Source organism: Manacus vitellinus, unplaced genomic scaffold (assembly GCF_001715985.3).
Source record: "Manacus vitellinus isolate BGI_N305 unplaced genomic scaffold, ASM171598v3 scaffold_2_pilon, whole genome shotgun sequence".
NCBI lineage: Eukaryota > Metazoa > Chordata > Aves > Passeriformes > Pipridae > Manacus > Manacus vitellinus.
In genome coordinates this window covers 37,941,844-37,963,408 of record NW_021940208.1, presented here as the reverse complement: position 1 = coordinate 37,963,408, position 21,565 = coordinate 37,941,844, and the positions used below count along the sequence as shown (strand labels likewise).

The following is a 21,565-nucleotide window of genomic DNA, read 5'->3' as shown; positions in this document are numbered from 1 at the left end:
TTGTTAACATGATCTTATCTTGGAATTATGTGGTTGATAACTAGCTTATCAGAGCATTTCTTCTCCATTTCCATTTGTCTTAAGATGGTACAGAGGTACTAGATACTGATTTATATGAAATAATAATTGCTGTGAAGACACAAGATTTAAAATTTGCAGCTTATAGAAAAATTAATAAAATGTTCATTTGTCCCTGCCTTGTGCATTTGTTTACTCACTATGCTCCTCACAAAGGTAAGAATGATAATCACAGTATAATATTTTCATTATGACTTAATAGATTTTGTATCTTCTTTCTAGTGGTCACAATTGTTCCACTAGGTGAAAATACCTCTGGACCCTGGCTTAGTCATTTCAGTAGAGCAACCTGATTCTCAGGTGACCTTGCAATTTATTCTTCTCACTTCCAGGGCAAGAGGCTGTTGTCTCACTCTAGATGTCTTCATTGACTGCATAGGTAGGACTCTACGGGTTACAATGAGACCTTAAGAAATCTCTCTCACAGATACAGAATAATTGTATCTAGACTCTCGGGTTGGATATCATCCTAAACTTACTGAATTAGATGCTTTGAAAAAGTTTAAGTATGCAGAAATGAGAAAAGCAACAGCTGTGTTGTACGTTCAAGTTGTTTGAATGAAGTTCTCAGAATTGTTTTCCTTATGTTCAGTGCCATCTCCTACATTACCTTTAACTTTGGAATAGCAGGGCTCACAATGCACAGTTTGTCTGTAAATCCAAATGCTGTCTCCTGCTTTTAGGTCTTCCAGGGGTCTCTTACATACTTCACACTTCAACACACAATTCAAAGAAAGAAGAAAAATTAAAATGAAACCCTTCTCTAATACTCATTCCCTGTATGCTGTACTGTAGGAACCAGGCAACCCCAGACCAGAATAGGGGTTATTCGTACTGCAATATCATCAAATCTGAACTCTGAAAGAGTAGCTTTAATGAACAGGAAGTTAAACATCTGAATATCTCACCTTTAAACATCTAAAAATCAGTGTCTCAATTGGTTCCCTAGGTACTCATTATACTTAACAACCCCCTACTTCCCTGAGACATTTCAAAAGGGTACTTTCTCTGTCTTAGCTTAGAGGTTTATCCTAAAATAAGATGAATCACTATTTTGAGATCCTTTTCTTTCTTCGCCAAGTAAAGGAAGCATGATCACACCTAATCATGCAACTCAGAGTAGATCTTAAAGAAACTAAACCTGCTTATTTCAAAATATTTTAAGACACTTATCTTAACACTTAACTATGTCTCCAGTTGCAGAATCTGGACACTGCTTTCACAAATGTCTAAAAAAAGCTAATTTTTGTGATAGGGAAGCATTGTCCACGTTTCACATATGAAAATACACAGATACACACAGAAGCTTACTTCCCAAGATCACAAGGAAAGTTGACAGTGGATCAAGGAGCATGGTAATTTGATATATAAACTAGAACCTCGATATCCAGATAATTTTATCTATTTATTTATTTATTTATTTATTTATTTATTTATTTATTTATTTATTTTAATCTAATAAAATAATAGTAAATTCTGGTTTCTTTGGATATTTTATACTCTGATAAGTGAAAATCAGCATTAGCATTAAGGTCTTATTAAAACAATCTGCTTCTTCACTTTTTTATGTTTTTTTTGTTTAAATCACCAAAAGGATGGGCATGTCTTCATGATCTTTTGATCACCAAGATTGGCTAGAATTTTTATACAGAGAAAACCCCCTATAATTTGGATTATTTACTCACAACTTTTGGTATATACCTTTACAAGGAAATGAAGATATTATACTGCTGTCAGCTACATTCAAATCTCTAACGGATACAGGGTATTTGTAAGGAGCTGAATGAATATTAATGATGAAAAATTGCACTGTTTAGCTAAATACATTACTACAAGCATGAGCCACAGACCTACATCAGTTGTTTTTTTGCCAATGCTTTCATAAGTGTGTAGTTATATAAAAATTAAGATGAATTTTGCTGGCCAGAAAGGTCCCAAATGGAGAATAGGTAGCAAAATAATATAATATTTTTTAAAAGCATAAATATTTAACAGATAATTCGGCCTATACGAACTTATTAATACTCTTAACTGCATGAAAAGCCCATTACTCTCTATGTGGGTTGATCCATCTAAAAAGAATGGAAGCAAACCAGAGCTTATATTTACCTGCAGTAATAGTATTACATAGTGGTTTCCCAGGAAGAAATTGCATTTCTGGTGCTCAAAGAGCTCAGAAAGTCAATATGAGACAAAAAGCACATGTAGATTCATACATATTAAGAGCAACCTTACTGCTGTATTCTGCTTTGTGTTAATTTTCATGCAGTAAATAGGTAAAAGAACTGCTGTCAGAAGCAGAAGTCAAACCTATGCAGGACTGGGCAGAAAAATGAGCTATGCTAATGCAGTGACTTTGCAGAGTATTGTTTGTGAGAACAGCCAACTCTGTGTGTAGATGCAAGCAGAAATAAGACAAATGAGGCAGAAAGAAAACAGACCATAGGACTGAGCACTGCCAGGCATACCCTGAGAAAAGCAAATTTTTGGCTGAGGCTTGTGTTTTGGAATGGCAAGCAGAAATAAATTTCCTCTGCTTTCATTTTTAATGGAAACGGGGAAAAAATGCCTAGTTTTTAATAATTAAGACTGTTTTAGATGTCACTTAATCAAGAACATCTACCAAACTTCATAAAAAGAGAAATTGAACAAAATTTTATAATACAAAGGAAGTGTAAGTTGAAGATAATTCACTGTATCAGACTGGAAGGGTGTATAAGTGAAGGCTTCTAAATGTGTGGGACATTCAGGATACATTCAGTTGCATCCTTTATCCTCCTTGTGGTTGTGAGAGAGGAGAGGCAGGGAGAAGGAGAGTAGAGGGAGGAGGGAGAGAAATGGAAAGAAAGAAGAAGGGACTGTGTAGAGCAGAGAGAGAAACAGAGAGATAGTATTTCCTACATTAATTTCCTCTGGTTGGAAGCCTTCCTATTCTTCAAGGTGGAGAAGGCCTAAGGCTTAAATAGTCTTATTATATGAGTAGTATAATGCAGGTATTACATTCAAATCATATTTCTTAGTACCAGGTGAAATCTTCTTACCTTGAAGCAAGTTGAATGACAGCAAATTTGCAAGGCATCTAAGATCATTTTGGCATCTATGCCCAAGGGCTTCCTGCAGTATGTACATATATCTTTTCCAATTATACTCCTGTATATATAATATAACATCAGCTGTCAGAAAAAGAGCTGCCATCGAAATCTCAAGCAGAAAAAAATCTCAGCATGCAAGCTTAGTAGGCTGCGTGGGAAAGACATTTGTATACTGTACAACGGCCATAAATGGAAAAATGTCGTGTGTGTTCCCTCCATTCTAGTTGACAAGTGTAATATACATGCTTCTGTGATGGATAAATTGCTGAATGTAATTGTCAAATGGCAAAAATACCTTCATAGAAAGAATGGTCTTCTCTAGTGAACTGAATTAAGCTGCTGAATGTCTGGGAGCATGTATACTAAATAGGGATGGAGTGGAGGACAAGAATTTTAACATTTTAATCACAAAAATAAATTGGTAGTTGTATTGAAACTGCCATAATTTGATCAATCTGGTATAGAAATCGCTGTGTTGCTGAAATGCCTGAAAACTTTTTTGATTTTCTGTATGTCAGACAGAATTTATACCTTCATGGCAGTTGTAGTGAACACGGATATAGAACAGTCTACCTGGTATTTATGACAATAGTACTTTAAAAAATTTTCTCAGCTCTTGTTGCATTCTTACATGACATCAGTCTGTATCTAGATATAATTGTTGTTGGTTTTGCATTACAAAATCTACTGGCCTTACTCCTTTCTACTCGATGACAAACCATCGTACTAATATTCAATCATTCCCAGAGTTTCTTATAGCTATGTTGGAAAGGATACAAGTCTTTCTGATTTGGTAATTCCAAGTATTGGGACTGTTTAAATTATCCTTTAACTCTTTTTCCCCATGAGGTAAGATATTACTAATGGAGCAAATATGCTTCTTATGTTTGGGAATATCTTAATTGTTGTGAAAACATAGTTTTTAACAGCGTTGTCATGTGAACTGATTCCTCTACATCTGGTCATAAAGTTGGTAATTACAGAAACCACTCTCACAAAGGAAGGACATTTTGTAGAGTAAGCAGCTGCCTGAGATAGAAACTACAGACTCACAAAGCCAACCCTATCACTTAAAGCATTGGCTATTGTTTCTATAGATATTTTAAAATGTCAGCTGTGACAAACTTGACATAATATTAGGCTGCTGAGCTGTGGTAATGATTTGATGGCCAAGATCCCACTGAAAGAGGATTCTGTATGAAAAGCTGTCTGACAAGCCTAATGGTGACTTCCACTGCTCTCTTTTGTCTGAACACTTGAATGCTTATGCAAATGTCTGTGTCCTTTGGTACTCTACGATGTTATTAATGTGTACATACCGGTCAGAAGTGGAGTAAACAGTTTTAATAGTATTTCCAGTTATATTTTCTTCATAGGCACCATATGATGATTTGCTGTGAAGCAGAGAGTGCATAGCAATTACTAACAGTACTTTATATTTTTAAAGGTTTCACTACACTAATGATAATATGCAAATTAAACTAAAGTAACATGCTTGTGAAAAAAACCCCATCATATTTGGTGATGAGTTCTTTTCCTGTACCTTCACAACCATAAAGAATAATAATATCAAATAAAAAAACCCTAAATTAGAAATATAGTGTCCTTGGACTGTGTTTTATTGTTGAATGATTCTTCAGCGTTTCAAAATTAAGTCCACACAAGCCCATTGAGCAAAATTATATGATGTTATTGGGTTTGCCTGTGCTAATATCCCAGCCTGAATGATACGTGTCAGGAAATGGTGACAGACTGCATTTTTTTTCCTTTTCCTCTGCTTCTTTCACTTGTCCCCAAAGAGCTTTCAAACAGCCAAACAAAATTACAACGTGGTCCTAGAATTAGAGTGAGGGTCATTATAATACAGGCTGTTCAATGTGTGATTTGTGTTCACTACAGTAACTGTATTGTTCCTCATATCAGAGTAAAAGGAAGTAAAAAGGAATATACTGAACTGTCAGGGAAGTTTAATCTTCCTTTTTAACAGTCCCATTTCTAAGTTGCTTAACTGTCAGTTTTTATTGCATGGAACGGATGAACATATATATGACAGCTGAAGAAGTCGTCTGCCCTACATATTTTGAACATTTCTGAACTGATTTAATTATCCTATTCTCCAGAAATTAATAAGGCATGTGGTAATTATTACATCTTCCATTTCACTCTTGAATAATATTCAGCAATGTTAGGAACAACTGTTTATAATCATGTGTATCTGCAGAACATCTTTTTTTACAGGCTTTGCCTGAAATAGACTGATAATGTGTGTGAAAGGTGTTATGAAGCCCAGATACTCTTTTCTACATAGCTGCATTTTTTAATGTAAATATTTCTTATTTGATTTCTATGCAACACCAGAACTGTATTAAAATTACAATTACTGATAAGCTTAAATGATAAATGTTATATGTATGTTTCATAGAACATAGCAATGTTGAAAAACACAAAAATGTATATAACCACAAGTTAGGAAAAAAATATAACTGTACTACTGTATAGAAAAAAATAATGAAGCTACAGCAAAAATATTTCCAAAGAATCAGTTTCTAACCTTGTCAACTGAAAGTGTGAGGAAACATTGGAACCTTTTTAAATAAATTCATAGTCTGAGAGGTTGACAAGACACTAAGTGAAAACTGAGTCACAATGTAGGCTGAGAGCTGTGTATCTGATCATATACCTTCTTTCAGTTCATATAACTCACTCCTTTGCTTGCTATGGTGTGACTTGTTTACACAGCAAACTACTCAGCAATAAATACTCTGTAGAATCTATTGCATAAAACCTGAAATAACCTACAAGGACCATTCATTTAATAAGATTTCATTAATTAAATTAGGATTAGGGGTTCAGGTAGAGGGTATGAATTTTGTCAAGCGTAAGAGAACATTGCATATTGCAGCACATTCTTTGCCCTGCCACTCTTGTATTGTTGTCTCTATTTTAACTTTCAAAAATAATCAGAATATTACAAATCAGAATCTGTATGTCTGCAAAATGCTGGAAAATGCTAATTGAATTTTCTGTTGAATATTCATTTTTAGTCTCAAATTGTATGCTGTTTTGCTTTGCCTTTATTCTCAGCCAATTTATGGGTTTTTCCTTTGAGGCCATGCAGAAGTTTCAGAATACATAAATTTGAACTGTACTCCAACCTCCTAGAGCAAATGTAAGAAAATGAGAGATTAGAGATCCTGTGCCCATTCATACCCACACCAAAGCTCAGGTGTGCATAAGGTTAAGGATGGGGACATTGGCTGTAGTTCCCATAAAGTACCAGACTATGACTGCTATTTTCCCTGTCAGTAAGGCTCAATAGAAGATTACTCCTTTCCCTGCCAAGTCATCAGCCTTGACTCGGGGAGTTCAAAACTACTATACAGCAATACAACACCTTACATATAGGGTTATGTCTTTAAATAATCCCACCCACATTAATATTTAATTATTGGGTACTCAGTGGTTTGGTACTGAGGAGAGGTTTCTTCCTAATCCAAAAATGTCTCTCCTTCAGGAATTATATATTACATTTTTGTCATATTTCTTGAAAATACATTTTAACCATGAAGAACAAGATATAATTTCCTTTGTTTCAATTATTTCCTGTTACCAAAACACCTGGTGTATAGCTAGTTCTCTTAAATATCTCTACATCACATTTTTCACACAGATTTGCAATGTGTGTGCTTGCAGAAGCAGAATCCAGCTAGAGCAAGAGTGTTGCAAGATAAATGGTTTTTAAAAGAGCTTGTTCCTGGTCAAAAAGTCAGGATGTCACGGTTTCAGTGATTGGATTGGTGATACATGGGTTCAAATTCAGCCCATTTAGGAACTTAATAAGGCACCTGAGTGGGGAGTGTAATGTTTTCCTTACACCCTCACAAAGAAGTAAGTTTGTAAGAAACAAGAGCACTGTGTATCTAACACACAGGAAATGCCTTTCCTCCGTTGATTATATATGAATTCTGGCTTAGCTGCTCTCCTCAATTTCATGTTTCAGCCACATGTCTAGAGCTACACGGGGTATGTTCTGTGCTCTCTACTCTGTGCACCAGGGCTATGATTTGTGAACTTCTATGCCTGGGATCCTGGAAGAAGATTTGGAAGAGGGCTGGCATGATTCCAAAGACCAATGTGAGATTTCTAAGCATCCCTGAAATTTGATGCATAAAAATGTTTTTTTTCTTAATTTTTTGCAAGAAATGTCACTTTAGATGCTATGATGCTCAATTGATTGTCCACAGTACCTGGTCTTCCTTTCATTGTTGCTAGAGTAGTTTGTTTCTGGGAGATTATTTGGAGCCCTTGGAGGATTCTCATATGCTTTCTCAGTTATCCTAAAAAAAAAAAAAAAAAGAAAAAACCGTACAACAAGAAAAGAAAGACTTTTTAGAAATCATTTTCATCTACACAGCTTTTAATTTACACTTAGAGCCATAAATGCAGAGGCTTGGGCTTGAAAAATAGGTAAAAAAAATTTTGTTTATCTTACTGTTGTTAAACTGTTGCTGGTGAAAAATAATGCAATCACTGACCTATAATTTTAAGTCTTCCAGTTTATGCTGATATATTCAGATTTATTCATATCAGAAACTTCATCTAACTTTATTGAACTCTAGTTTCCTAGAAGTGCTCACTGAGATTTTCAACTGTGCAATAATGTCTCAGTGGTTGATAGCGCTGTACTTTTTCTTGTCAGTATTTTATGATGTATTCTTAGGCTTACTGCATTTCAGTCCCAAATTTTCTTTCTTTTGGATATACTACAGTTATATTTTTCTTAGAAATGACCAACTAAACAGATACATAGACTCATTTCAGAAAGCAGGATTATTATTCAAGCAAAAAAAACCTTGCCTCTGCAGTTTTCACTGCCACAGACATGACAGTCAAACAAACATAAAAATAAACCTTGCCATACAAATTATAGGATTTAAGGAATAAGTGCTATAATGTTTTTGAAGATTTTACAAAGCAGCTCAGATAAATGCTACTGCTGTTCTGAAGCAACTTGATGATTACAAGCCTTACAAGCCTTACAAGCCTTAACTCTGGATGTTTGGGCTGCAGCTTTGATTTGTTTCAGTGAGCTTGCCAAGGACCAAAGCTCTGCAAACGACCCTCACTTAGTGCTGTCATGTTTTATATGCATAGCATGCGGCATGAAGCAGCACCCTCTGTTGTGACTCCTCACCGGGCATACCCCCTTTCAGAACTAAAAGAGAAACTCATTCACCACAGATACTCAGTGTATGCTTCTCTGGTCAGACTGTCAAGTGAAACTGCTAGGACAAAAATATTTTCTATTGAAAAATAGAAAAACTGCCTATGTATACAGATAGCTAATTCTTCCTCTTCGTTTAGATGTACAACTAAATGGAAGATTGAAAAAGATACCATCAGAATGGTAGCTAAAAACATATTACTAACTTCACTTTAATTGACCAAAATGGGTCCTAGCTTCTGCGAATAAAGAAACCTAGTAGCAGTGAAACCTTGTACTAGGAATGCATTTACTTATATTTGTTTGAGATGCTAGCAGCTGAGTTCACAAAACAGCCAGATAAGCACAAAAATACTTATGAGGATCTTGTCACCAGTCATTTTCATTCCTTACAAGAGATTATATGTTTGAGTTGTTACTTATTACCAAAATGCATGCAGTTTTATTGTTACGTTTTGTTAATCAGTCACATTTTAGAAATAATACAGATATCTTACTTATGTTGGGCAAATTTTGCTTTCTTGTATTAGGAGTTCAAATTTCTGGTACCACACTAAACAGCCAGAACTGTTGATATTAGCTCTTCAAATTTTAGAGAAAACCACCAATTAAGTCTCACCGCTTTTTACTTTGGTCATCAGCAGACTTTACTTCAGTGTTATCACCAAGGTCCTCATCTCTGAAAGTGAGAGAGACCTCAGAATTAATAGAAGTATTTTATTTAATCTAAACATATAAAACGGGCTGAATTATTTATGTTGAAGAAAAAATTTGCGTGCATTTTGCAGAGAATATTCCTTACTACAGTTAGTAGTTATCTGTTCAGGCTTCAATATTTTCCAGTTTCTTTCTAGTGTGACACCACAAAAGAATAACAAACAACTCAAAATCAACAAGTTCATTATAGTTTTGTAGGATAATTCAGGCTGGAATTCAGGGACCTCAGGGGCTCTCTAGTCCAACCTTCTGCTTAAAGCAGGGGTGGCTCTGAAATCAAACCAAGTTGCTCAAGTCTTTGTCAGTTAGGTCTTGAAAACCTCCAAGGAGAGAGATGGCATAACCTCTCCAGGCTACCTGCTCCGCTGCTGGACAGTCCTCCATATATCCAGCCAGAATCTCTCTTGTTTCAGTTTATGACCACTATGTGACATTGCGTTCCCATGCTACAGGTGAAGCATGTACATCTGCCTACATCTGCTAAACTGATCGTGGCTCTATCATTTTAACTTGATAACAGAATTTCATTTGGTACAGGCATCAATACCATGAGCTATGGAAATGGCTTCCAAAATATGTTATTTGCTTTATTATTATATGCAGACCAAATTCCTCTTACGACTGCTGTTATCTAGGATTGTATACAATCTCTAGATCTATATGGCATCACATTTATACTAGTAGCTGATCAATCACTTATTGTGAAAAAGCAATGTCATATAATAAATTTCATATATTAATATATGTCATGTATATAATAATATAATTTAACATTAATATTGTATATTAATTGCCCTGTAGTTAAACAAAAATGTTACCCATTGACAAACTGTTTCAGATTAAAAAAGTGTCACCCAGGTTCCCATTTGAACACAAATTAAAATGTAATGATTTTTACAGAACAGAACCTATTAATACTAATATCCAATCAACCATGAATGTTTTATGAGTATGTAAGAGAAAGATTATGACAAGCTCGCCTCTTATTTTTCTGATCAGCAGTATTTATTTCAGTAAGATCCTGAAGGTGTTTTTGTCTGAAAGAACAAACAAATACAACTGTTAAAATATTCCCCCTACCTAGGAAGGAATAAAGTGTCATAAAAGAAAGAAATATATTTATGCAAACATTTAAAAGGAAAAAAGTAAATTGTTAGCTACATTTGTGTTCAAAATTTGCAAATACTTATGTTCTTGAACATAATAAGAAAGTATGTTTACAATTTTCCCCTAGCAAGGTAAAGTTCTGTATAATTAAATAAAAAATATTATCTATTATATCCAAGAAAATAAAAATACTTTCATCAGATCAATGCCAGTGAAGACAGTGAAGGAGAAACATGAATTTTCAAAGAATTTAGAATTAATTTGCAGGCTCCAAATAGCTTAATATGTGTTTGCATTAATAATTTTCAAGAATAATTTTTTTATTTAAAATAAGAAACTTCTACTTCTTAAGACAATGTGTAGAAATATGACCAAATTTCCACATACTTTGCTTCTGGAATGATGAGAAATTCCCTCTGTTTATCATCATGGTTAACAATTAAAGCATTATCTGTATTTATACTAAAAATGTAAGCATCCAAAGACTCACATAGTTTACATATAAGGAAACATTTTTATAAATTTCATAAATACAATTAAACTAGATGCAAGTTTTTCCTCTGTATTCTTTACTATTTTAAAATGGTTCCATGAATTAGAGGATGGAATGACCTATGAAAAGCACTCTTAACTACTGTAAAAAAACCCCATGATTCTCTTTAGGTAAATAGGGAGCAAAAAAAAGGCCCAGCTAGCTCTATGAAACTCATAACTTGGTCACTTCAATCCATGATAGGCTTATTAATCTTAAAACTTTGGATACTCCTAAAATTCAGTAGTGTCTCAAAGCCTTGTGCTTTATCCTATTAAATTATCTGTGAGTTAAAATTTCCAAAAAAAATTATGCTCAACTTACAGGTTAGTGCTAAGTGTACATATATATATATATATATGTATGTGTGTGCATATAGATAAGACTGTCTAATGTAAAATAGATGCTCACAGGTTGGCAACATTTGTGTGCTGTTACTGTTTAGAACATCAGTCTTGACATTTATCTGCAGAATATCAGTGTTAGGTGTGACAAATATAACACAGCTCTTACTAGCACAGTACCCTGCCAGTTCCTCCCCTTCCATATGCTGAAGGGATGCTTGCAGACCTCAAGAAACTTGGCCTGAAACAGATTGAACTGACACATGGTTCAAAAAGTAAGTTCAAGCTGCTCTCTGTGGATCACTGCCCTTGCTGACTGAAATGCTTTGTTACACCTCGTTGGGGAAACCCTTATCATCTGTGAGTTCTATGGTATTTTGTTTACTGCCCCTTTTCTAACTATATGTCATTAACAGTTTAATTGCAGAAGCATATAAGGCACATATGGAAGCTTGCCATAGATATTACTTGTGATATTACTGATAGTGCACATGCCACTGAATTCATCTGTATTTTTATATTCATCATTCAGTATAAGGAATGCTACTTATTAATCTATAAAACATTTTCCAGATTTGCAACATTACCTTTCCTGACATTCTCATAGTTGCAAATTACTCACTGCTTTAGGAAAAAAGGGGCCTGAGAAACTTTGAAGACTTACTCCTTGTCACTTGTGGAAGAACTTGGATTCATTTTGCTGAGGTTATCGAGGTCTTGGTTCCTTTAGAGACAGAACAAACCCCAGATCGTATCACAATCAGTATAACAAAATGTCAAGAAGTCAAACTAAATAATAATTTTAAAAAATTATAATTGGCACAACCTTTATGAATGAAAAAAATTACCTGATTAAAAGTTCAAGGCATACATCATTTTAGTAATTCAAAAATAGTCATAGTCACAGCCATATGCCCCCCATATGCACATAAGCCCACACTCTTCCTGAGGTAATGGAAAAGTCCATTTGTCTGTTTGGTAGGCTATCTAGACCAGCTCCCTCCCAAGTAAACTCTCCCTTCTCACAAGAAAGTTCATGTTTAAAGTGAGGGATGATGAGATCTAGTTACATCCACACAAAAGATAGGATGTGATTTATTATTATTATTATTATTATTATTATTATTATTATTATTATTATTATCTGTTGTAAGGGGGAAATATTATTCCTTGAATTAGAACTTGTTAGTTAATTAATTTCCTTTTTTCAATATCCTAACATTAGAGATACAATATATATTAATGTAACATAACTATTAGAAATGGAAATTAACATATTTATACTCTTTGAATGTAACTTTTAATGTTGTCAAGTCAAAACATGGAGTGTTGTTTTGACCACCTTTATTTCCCTTCAAAGGATTGTGCTGGTCTTAGCATTTCTATAAAATACTTCATTTCCATGAAAATGCATTTTCAAAATTTTCAAACTCTTCTACTGAAAATTTTTCAGCAGCTTTACCCATAAAGTTACCATCTAGTTACCTTAACTCCCTACAAAAAATTGATATATTTACTCCTCAAAAGAAAGCAATGGGAAAAGAATGATGCCTTTGATGACATGACAGTGCCACCCTATAGGACCTGTTCAGTAGCCTGGCAGTCAACAATGTTCCATGTGTCTCTTTACTGACTTTTCATTCTGACCTGTTCTGTCATGAAACAACAGCCTTTTCAGGTTTCTTCTTGATCATGTTTGTCAGCTTTGGGGTTCCCTTTGATGAGATTATCAAGAGTGCAAGAAGACTCTACTGCCATTAACTACGATTCCAAACCAGTCCTTAATAAATTATATGCTTTTGGAAATTCTCTTTATATTATTGCAGATTTCACAGTTCAAGAGTATTCCTTCTGAAACTGTAGCCTTGCAAAACTATCCAAAACTATCGTTTTTATGAGCTAACTGGATGGCAAATTGCTTCCTCAGTACGTGGAGGTAGCAACACTGAAATTGTAGTAGGTGTAAATAAGGGCTCAGGTAGTTCCTTTAACTTATATTTTTGCAAATTTTATTTAAAAAAACCAAAACCACCAAAAAAACCAGCTATGCACGTCTGACATGAGTAATATATGCATTATAATTCTTGTTTCTTGCATCCTCCATTCCTTTATGTTCTTAGAGGTATTTTAAATATGCATCTGAACTCTCCTATGAAGCCTACCAAAGCTTTGCAATTGCAGCTGCCTCAATGATGATCTTTATGTGCTATGCAACCTGCACATATATATCAGCCTCAGTGTTGTATATTCACCCAAACATAGAGAGCAGGAGATTTGGGACTCCTGTTCATTCTGGCTGAAGTCATGGGATTACATGCAGTTTACTCAGCACAGTTATCAGTAGCCTTTCTGCTTACTTCTGCTGACTTTCACAGCATGGAGCAATAGAAAAGCTATGACAGTATCAAAGCTGTGCCCTGCAGGCCACTATGTCTTTATGCTCCTATGAGTTAGTTCCCTTCTGTAGTCTGTAAATCATAATGACTTTGCAGCCAACAGCATTTTCTTACTTCCTCATACATTATTTTCTGTGCTTTGGGTATCCCAATACACTGACTGGCTTGCAAGGAAGATTTTACTTGTTATCCAAAGGGATAACAAAAGTAATAAAAGTCTAGGCTACACATGCACTCCTGGTCAACTACAGCCTGATTTATAGAACTCTCAACTCTAAAGAGTCCTAATAAGTGAACAAAACCAGTTGCAGCTGGAGATTACAGCACAGAAATAAATACAGACTGACCTGTTCCCTACGCTTTATGGTTACTATGGAACAAAACTTCTATAAAACACAACCCTTAGAAGACATTAATTTATTGCACTCATAACACTTCTCAAACTTTCAGCCTCATGAAACATCTTGACATGACTGCACCAAGTAATGAGGACTGGCATCTTTCAAGTTGCTTGCCTTGAGGTGGCTGGCTGGTGCAAAGGAGAGGTTGTAGGACACACAACTTCAAGTTACTGGTTCAAGCACAGTTCAGGTTATTATCAACTAAAGTTAAAATTTGAGAGCTGTTATTTATAAAAGGATAAAATGTAAAGTAGGGCAAGCTACAGGACATAGTGCATATCTCAGAATTTGTCTGATTATGTTCAGGGCATACTTTTGCTGACTTTTTAAATCTCTCTGTTAGCAAAGCTATGTTTACTTTAGCGTTAGCACACAGTGAGCACCAGTGTTGATATCAGCACATAATCCAGCCTCACATTAAAAACTAGAGTGAGCGTGCATTATAGAGCCTAAACAGAATTTCAGGTTAGGTTTTGTTTGACAGTTGTTACATTGTTAAAAATCAGCAATACAATTTATCCCTTTTTTAATATTTCTAAAAGAGATGACAAGTATTACTGTGTGATAGAGACTAACCTATATTCATATACTGAAAAGGCTCCTTGCATATCAGAATATTAGATGCAGTGCAAGGCTGCTGTGGAGAAGGATTTCCAGTTGCAAGTATAACTGTCACTTGAAAAAACAAACTATTTTGGTGTCCAAGGCTGGCTGAATTGAATTCCTACTGCTTACATTTGTCAACAATTTTTTAAAATATAGATGATGATGAAAAACAGCAGCATAAAACGTCTATACAAAGCAGTTTAGACAAACTTGAGGAAATATCTTTCAAATATGGTAGATGGCTTGTAATAGATGTTGGCATTTTTCTTAAGTCATTCCAAAGGATGACACCTCCAAGCATAGTATCTTTTGCGACAGCCATTACATCTCTGTGAACATTCTACCTGGGGTGAGTATTTTTGAAATGGATCAGAATGAGGTGGGTTAGACAGCCTGCCAGGAGGAGAATACACAGTTTACTTGCAAATTCAGTAAAATGAAATATTTTAATAAAAACTCAGGACACGACTGGAAGTTTTTAGGGGCACCTAACTCAGGATAACTAATATGTATTTTTTTATTTTGCAAAAAATAAAAATACAATTCCTAGAGAGGAATTTGTATCACCTTTTGTACAAAAGGATCTCAAGTATTGAAACAATGAATTAATTTATTCTAAAATAAAAACATTAAGACTTGCATTAAGACCTCGGTGTGCTTGTCATCATTGCTGAAGTATGGAAGACAATTCTATTGATTCATTTACTTTTCTGTTTGTAAGTGAGCGCCTTCAGAAAAAACTCTTCTGCCTTTAACATTGCTTTTCAGAAAAATACTCAAAATAACACTGTGAATCCAAAAGGAAGCCCCACTCTGAAGGACAGAAAAAACTATGTGCAACTAGGCCACTGTGGGCCTCATGCTGTAAACTTGGTAACCATGAATTTTGCTGCTGCTATCTGATATTTTGCCTCTAGCTGCTTGTGTAAAATAGGATTAGAAATCTGACAATTAATGAAGAGAGTGCAGTAGAATAAAAGGGTAGCAAAGGACATAAATAAAAATAGGTATAAAAGAAGCTGTCAAAACAAGCTGCATGTAGAATATATGGTTTAGTTTAACCAGGGACTCTTATTCTGCCATATCTTGACCCCTATGCTCTCAGACACAAACAGAAAGGGAAATTATATAACACTTGTGTGACAAGCTCAACAGTTAATTTCAAAAGCTTGGTATCTCTGACCCTGTATCACTATCAGCAAATGTTTCTTTATTTACCGAAAAATTATCTTTTGCATTACCTCATTCCATTAATGTTAGGTATCTGGTGTCTTCTTTAATTTAATGTACAAATGATCTATGAACATTTTCAGTAAGTAATTTTTAAAAGTGTAAAAATTAATGTATTATGTAACCACAAGGTATGAGTTTTTTCCCTTTTATGCTTTGTATCAAAAAGTTAGAGAAATTGAGTTGTCTACATTTGGCTTTTATTTTCAGTCTGCATTTGATTTCTAACTCAGTTCACTTGAGATAAAGATCTAATACTTTTCAGTCCTTCTGCTCTGTGAACTATGCTTGTGAATCTCACTTATTTCAGTGGATAATAGTTCAGAAACTCTGGTTTAGCTGGTGACAGGTCAGATCACCATCAAAAAGAAAACCACAAATTAATCCCATCCACACGTTCAAGCACAGCTCACAGTTTTGTTGGGTTTTTAGTTGGTTTGTGTTTTTTTTTAATCTTGAAAACATTCAGATAAAATTTCAAATGACATGGAAGCAGGAAACACGTGAATCATGCCTACAAAAGAGCTTTAGTGATGTCGTAGTTGTTCAGTGAAAGCACTGAAAATCTTTCTAATGTTTGTATTTGCAAATTCTGAGAGCAATGAAGAAAAAGTCAATAAAAATACATTTTAAAAAGTTTGATTGCATTTTTTCTGACTTTTCTTAATACTGAGGTGAAATTGAAGTTGATCCTGGACATATGTACTAAAGGAAGTGAGAAAGGAAATTTTAAACAGACTGCAGCCATGCTCTTGTATCTCAAGGATCATGCAGGAGAGTATGTGCCCACAACTCCCTAGTCACTCAGTGAATGCTTATTTAACCTGTAAAAGTCTTGCTGAGCCCCTATCTAGTTCCAAATGTTCCCTAACTCTTGAAGGCATTCTTACCTAGTTATCTAGAATTTCATCATCCCTTTTTGCTGATACACCAATAGTTGACATAATACCCAAGCACCAATATTGTAGGTGTCGTTTTATGGACTAGAAAACTGAAGGACCATGCGTATTGCAGAAGGTTTGCTGTATTGCCTTTAATGAGTTGGACACTTCATGTCAAATCCCGGGATACTCAGTAAGGTTTCAGATGTAGTCACTCTGTCATCATCAACATAATCATGAGCAATCCAGAGGCAGATATTAAAGCATACTATTTGAATACTATTAAAGGCATCATGGACATTATTTTTAATATATGTCCATCTATTTTCTGATTAAAAGCACTGAGCTGAATTATAAAAACTACTGAGATGACTGAGATGATATTATAAGATATATATAGTATTTTTAACTGTGAAACCAAAAAAGTTACATCTGTTGTCCTTTCTTCAGTGATCTCTCCCAGTTGACCAACAAAGAATTCCAGTCAACAGTTCCCTCTTCTGAAATTATGGAATATAGAAAGACCACACTAACCAAGTCTGGCTAAAACCATAAGGGCATTTCTGACCTAGTCATGTCTGCACAGGAGAAGGCAAAAACAATCAATTGCCAAGTGGACCTTCCAACTCTGAACTAAAAGAGTTGGTGTAGAGTATACTAAATGTGTCAACCGTCTTACTGGATAAAGTTTAACATCATAGGCCCAGCTGAATTTTGATCTGCTGTTATGGCTGTGTTACTGTCCCTGTATCAGGCTTTTGTCATATATAACTGGGAACGAGTAAAGGAGTTCTTTGAGAAAAGATTGGCATTTATTCTGAAGCAGGGTGCATTTCCTTCCACATTGCTATGCTCGCTGATCGGTGCCAGAAGCCCTCATTCAGACCTTTCATCAATAACAGCTGAGGATGAAAGAACAGAAGAAGCTTGCAGTCAACTGTGAAAGCTAGCTTATACTGTGCCAAAACCAGTGTAATTCTTAGCCCAGAGGATTTTGGAGTTAAATACAAAGGAAGAAGCTGTTGATCAAAATGTTTCATAGAAGGTAGACTGGGAAAGATTACTGAAAAAGGACAATAACTTATTCCATTTTGCTTTGTATGACCCTGTAAACACTGTATTAACTTTTCAGTTGGGAATAATGGGCTTGGATCTCTTCTCATAAGCTGTGCAACAGTGAGCTGTTTGTATCAACATGCAGAAAAGCTGCAAACCAGCATTCCAGTGAATGCTGAATCTGTCAGAATTGAGAGACAGAAGGTGCCTGTCACTTGGAAGCCCTCTGCTGAAATGCAAAAATGTATAATCAAAAATGATTGTATTGATTTGTACTATCAAAAACAATTTAGAAAGTGTAAAGCCACTTCACCATAAAGAAACAATTGTCATTGTTTCTTTGCCAAAGCAAGCTACTGAATTGTGAGTGTATATGACTTCTGTTTTAGCTTCCTTGCTTCCAGCATTTTTTGAGGGACACAGGTGTCCTTCAGAACATTTTAGAGGTCTCCAGAAGGTCTAGATAAAAAGTGAAAGCAAACAAAAAGACATCCCAAAGGAAAAGTCACACAGGAATTACTGGTATGGGAGCCACGCCTTCAAATTTTGGTCATCTAAACTTTAGTTCAACCAAAGGTAATTGTTCAGGACATTTCTAGTGGCTCTTTGGAATTGCCTGTCTCATCGAATGGTTTGGGTTGAAAGAGACCTTAAAAATCGTCTAGTTCCAACACCCCTGCCATGTGCAGGGGCACCTTCCACTAGACCAAGTTGCTCAGAGCCCCATCAAACCTGGTCTTGAACGCTTTCAGGGACAGCAACTATCTCTCTCACTAGAGCAGTTTTCTCTTTTTTGTGCAATGGGAACACATAATTGGCCAATGCCTCAAAATGCACGTACATGTTCTCTCACTTTTCTGCTTTATGCAACTCTAGAGCAGGAAAAGTTTTATCAATAAATGTTCATTTAGGAGACCTGACATGATGGTTTTAATTCCATTGGTTTGGAAAATTCCAAGTTGATAACAGTTTACTCTTTTTCTTAATAATTTGGAAAAACAATCCTGTTTCTTATTTTTTTTCCACTTTTCAAAGTTCCAGATGTTGATAGACATAGAAATGTGTGTCCTTGTTACAAGAGTTAATTTAAGCACAGGTAAATAATTTGTCATTCCTTCACAATCAATTACCATGAAAACTGGCAACACACCTCGGTTTAAATAGGAATATCATGAAATAGGAGCAAAATACAAACAAATTTACAGCATTGTCTAGATTTTCTATTATCTGACAAGAGTAATGATATTTAATTACTCTATACAGTATAGGAAAACCCTGTACAGGAGCAAGAATATAGAATTACCTTAATTATGTCAGAAAAAAATATTCTAGTTCCTTGTTTCTGTTCCCTAGAAATTGCCTCTCTCACCCACATACACACAAATACACAGCTGAAACATTTTCTTCAACCTAACTGCTGTAGATGGCATATCAAAAAGATATGCTTATGTAAAAGTTTCTACAATTTGCCTTGTGTCCCTACAGAGTAATAGTCATTTGCTGATAGCAGAGAATCTCACCACAGATGCTTTACGAGCTGAGTGGGATGTCTCTCTAATTTCTTATATAGCCGCCCTTACGATCACCTCATAAGCTTCTCCTCAAGTATGTCCAACATGAATTCTGATATATCTATGCAAAATAAAAGATAAATTCATCACTTGTACAATTAATGAACTCTTGGAAATATGGCTTTTTGGTTATTCTGCATCTTTTGGTGGTAATACCTTTGTTAATGCCCTGATAAATGTGGCCCACTGTGACAAACACATTGGTTTCTGTAATGGGGTGTGTGCATATATATATATATATATGCAAGGAAGCAGTGCAGTTGAATACAAGTGAGCCCCATTATAAAAGCATTTGATAGAAATACACATTTTTGCACCCTAACTGTAATCATTAATGAAAGATTGACTTAAACACCCTCAGGGTGTTGGAAGTGGTTTAACAACATTTTCTACTGAACCTAGTTCTTCAAAAAAGTCTGACTTTTAAACACCTGCAGTTGGTGGTTGCTACAATTACGTAGTGGAAAAATGCAGAGTGAGAAGGTTGGATCTTCACTGAAGTGGAAATAAAACACAAAAAAGAACCTGATAAGCAATGAATAAAAGGCCCATTGAAGAACTCAGGAAAATGTCTCTGTATGTAGGCAGTGTAGTGCTCATCTGCTGCTGCATTTGTGTGATACCAATAGACCTGATTTGACCTATTATGCTCTGAAAAATGCACAATTATTAGGCAGTAGTTATCTTTATTTTTTCTGTGTCCTAGCCTACTTATGCTGTCTAAGGTATCTGTAAGATGCCTTTTTCATTCTGTTAATCATATCCAAGAGGTGGAGGTCCATATGTCCATGCCTCTAGATATGAGATAGATATATACATTATTGTATACTCTGTGTTTTTAGATGGATGCCACGTTTAACTGTTGTCCATGAAAACAGTGCAAAATTACTTTTTACATTAACAGAATCAATGTTAGGCCTTACATAGAACACTACACAATGCAGCTTAAACTTTTAGCCAAAAGAGATAGTATCTGACATCCTTTTCAGGTTAAATCCGTTCTAAAAGATTTTCCTTGTATCACTGACCAGTTTGATAGAAAGCTAATTACCATTTTCTGCTTATTTTATACTGAAATTAATTCATTATTCCTTTAACATCCCTATCAAAATCCCAAGTGGAAAACAAGTAATCAATTAAGTATGAGTTTTAAAAGCATGACCTGAAAATGTTTCCATTCAAAGTAAAAATATAGGAAACTAATGTATGCAAGTTAAAATAGTATTCTACTAAAAATTGATGTTGCCATACATACTCTTCATATATACTTCCCTGTGTGACACAACCACTTTTGCAAAAAATGTAGTATTTTTATGACATTTTTAATAGAAAAACAGCACTTCTGCTGACAGCTGATTAATACATTTTTGGTTAGCATAGATTTAACAAAAATCTGTAGTTTTGTGAAGTTAACACAGCAGCAGCAGATGGATGACATCTGAAGCACCAGCCAAATGTAAAGGAATTAATAGCAGCAGTAGAGAGGGCTGAATTTTACCCACTAAGATTACAGACTACTTACAGTTTATATACTGACACAAATAGCAGTGCAATGTTGCCATAGAAACTTGTAGACCAGTAAAATATTCCTCCAGCTCTTCACCAATGAAGGGACAGGAATACAGAGCTTGATGTGGTAATGAGAGCAACCAGGGGGTGATGAATGTGAACTGATTGAGGGTGAGGATTAAGGAAGACCTTAAAAATCCTTTAAGAGTGAAGAATGGCTGTGACTCCCCTGGTTAATACAGTGGCATATTTAATTCTCTAAGATGCCCTACGTTTGTTAATAGGAAAATGTTTCAGTGAAACATTGCTTGTTTTCTAGGAATTACGCTCTCAGGCATCTTTTGGATGCTTTCTTAGTAATTTTGTACATATTTTACATACTGAGGACTTTGGGCAAGGGAAACACAATTCCAAATAGTATACACTATAGCTTTAGACCCCACTAAACTGAACTTTATGAATCAAACTAATTAAAATTAGTTAATTTAAACTAATTTTAGTGACTGAACCATTTCATATTTCTAAGTAAAAATGGCAAAATGAGCTACTATTCTCAGTGCATATCTAGAAATCTGTTTCTAATTCATTCAATTTTTAATTGCTTATTCAGGCCTTTTATTCTGTTCAAGGTCACAGAATAAAAATTTTTGAGTGCTTATAGAATCATAGAATCATAGAATCATAGAATGGCTTGGGTTGAAAGGGAACTTAAAGATCACCTGGTTCTAACCCCTTTGCCATGGACAGGGACAGCTTTCACAAGAGCAGGTTGCTTAGAGTCCCATGGCCTTGAACATTTCCAGGGGTGAGGCAGTTATTGC

General features: G+C 35.1%; 1 protein-coding gene across 4 annotated transcripts in view; it reads right to left on the bottom strand.

The window, feature by feature from the left end:
- SCEL (sciellin) overlaps window positions 1–21,565 on the bottom strand; it is a 48,037-nt gene that overhangs the window by 1,955 nt on the left and 24,517 nt on the right. For 2 of the 4 annotated variants that reach the window (XM_018071040.2, XM_029960983.1), the window contains exons 11-17: window positions 11,759–11,818; window positions 10,092–10,148; window positions 9,014–9,073; window positions 7,418–7,507; window positions 4,490–4,564; window positions 3,120–3,228; window positions 689–791 (exon numbers count right to left, since the gene is read on the bottom strand). In XM_018071040.2, coding sequence (XP_017926529.2) covers window positions 689–791; window positions 3,120–3,228; window positions 4,490–4,564; window positions 7,418–7,507; window positions 9,014–9,073; window positions 10,092–10,148; window positions 11,759–11,818 — 554 coding nt within the window. The remainder of the gene's footprint in view (window positions 1–688; window positions 792–3,119; window positions 3,229–4,489; window positions 4,565–7,417; window positions 7,508–9,013; window positions 9,074–10,091; window positions 10,149–11,758; window positions 11,819–21,565) is intronic. The other 2 variants (XM_029960984.1, XM_018071039.2) reach the window with 2 other exon arrangements.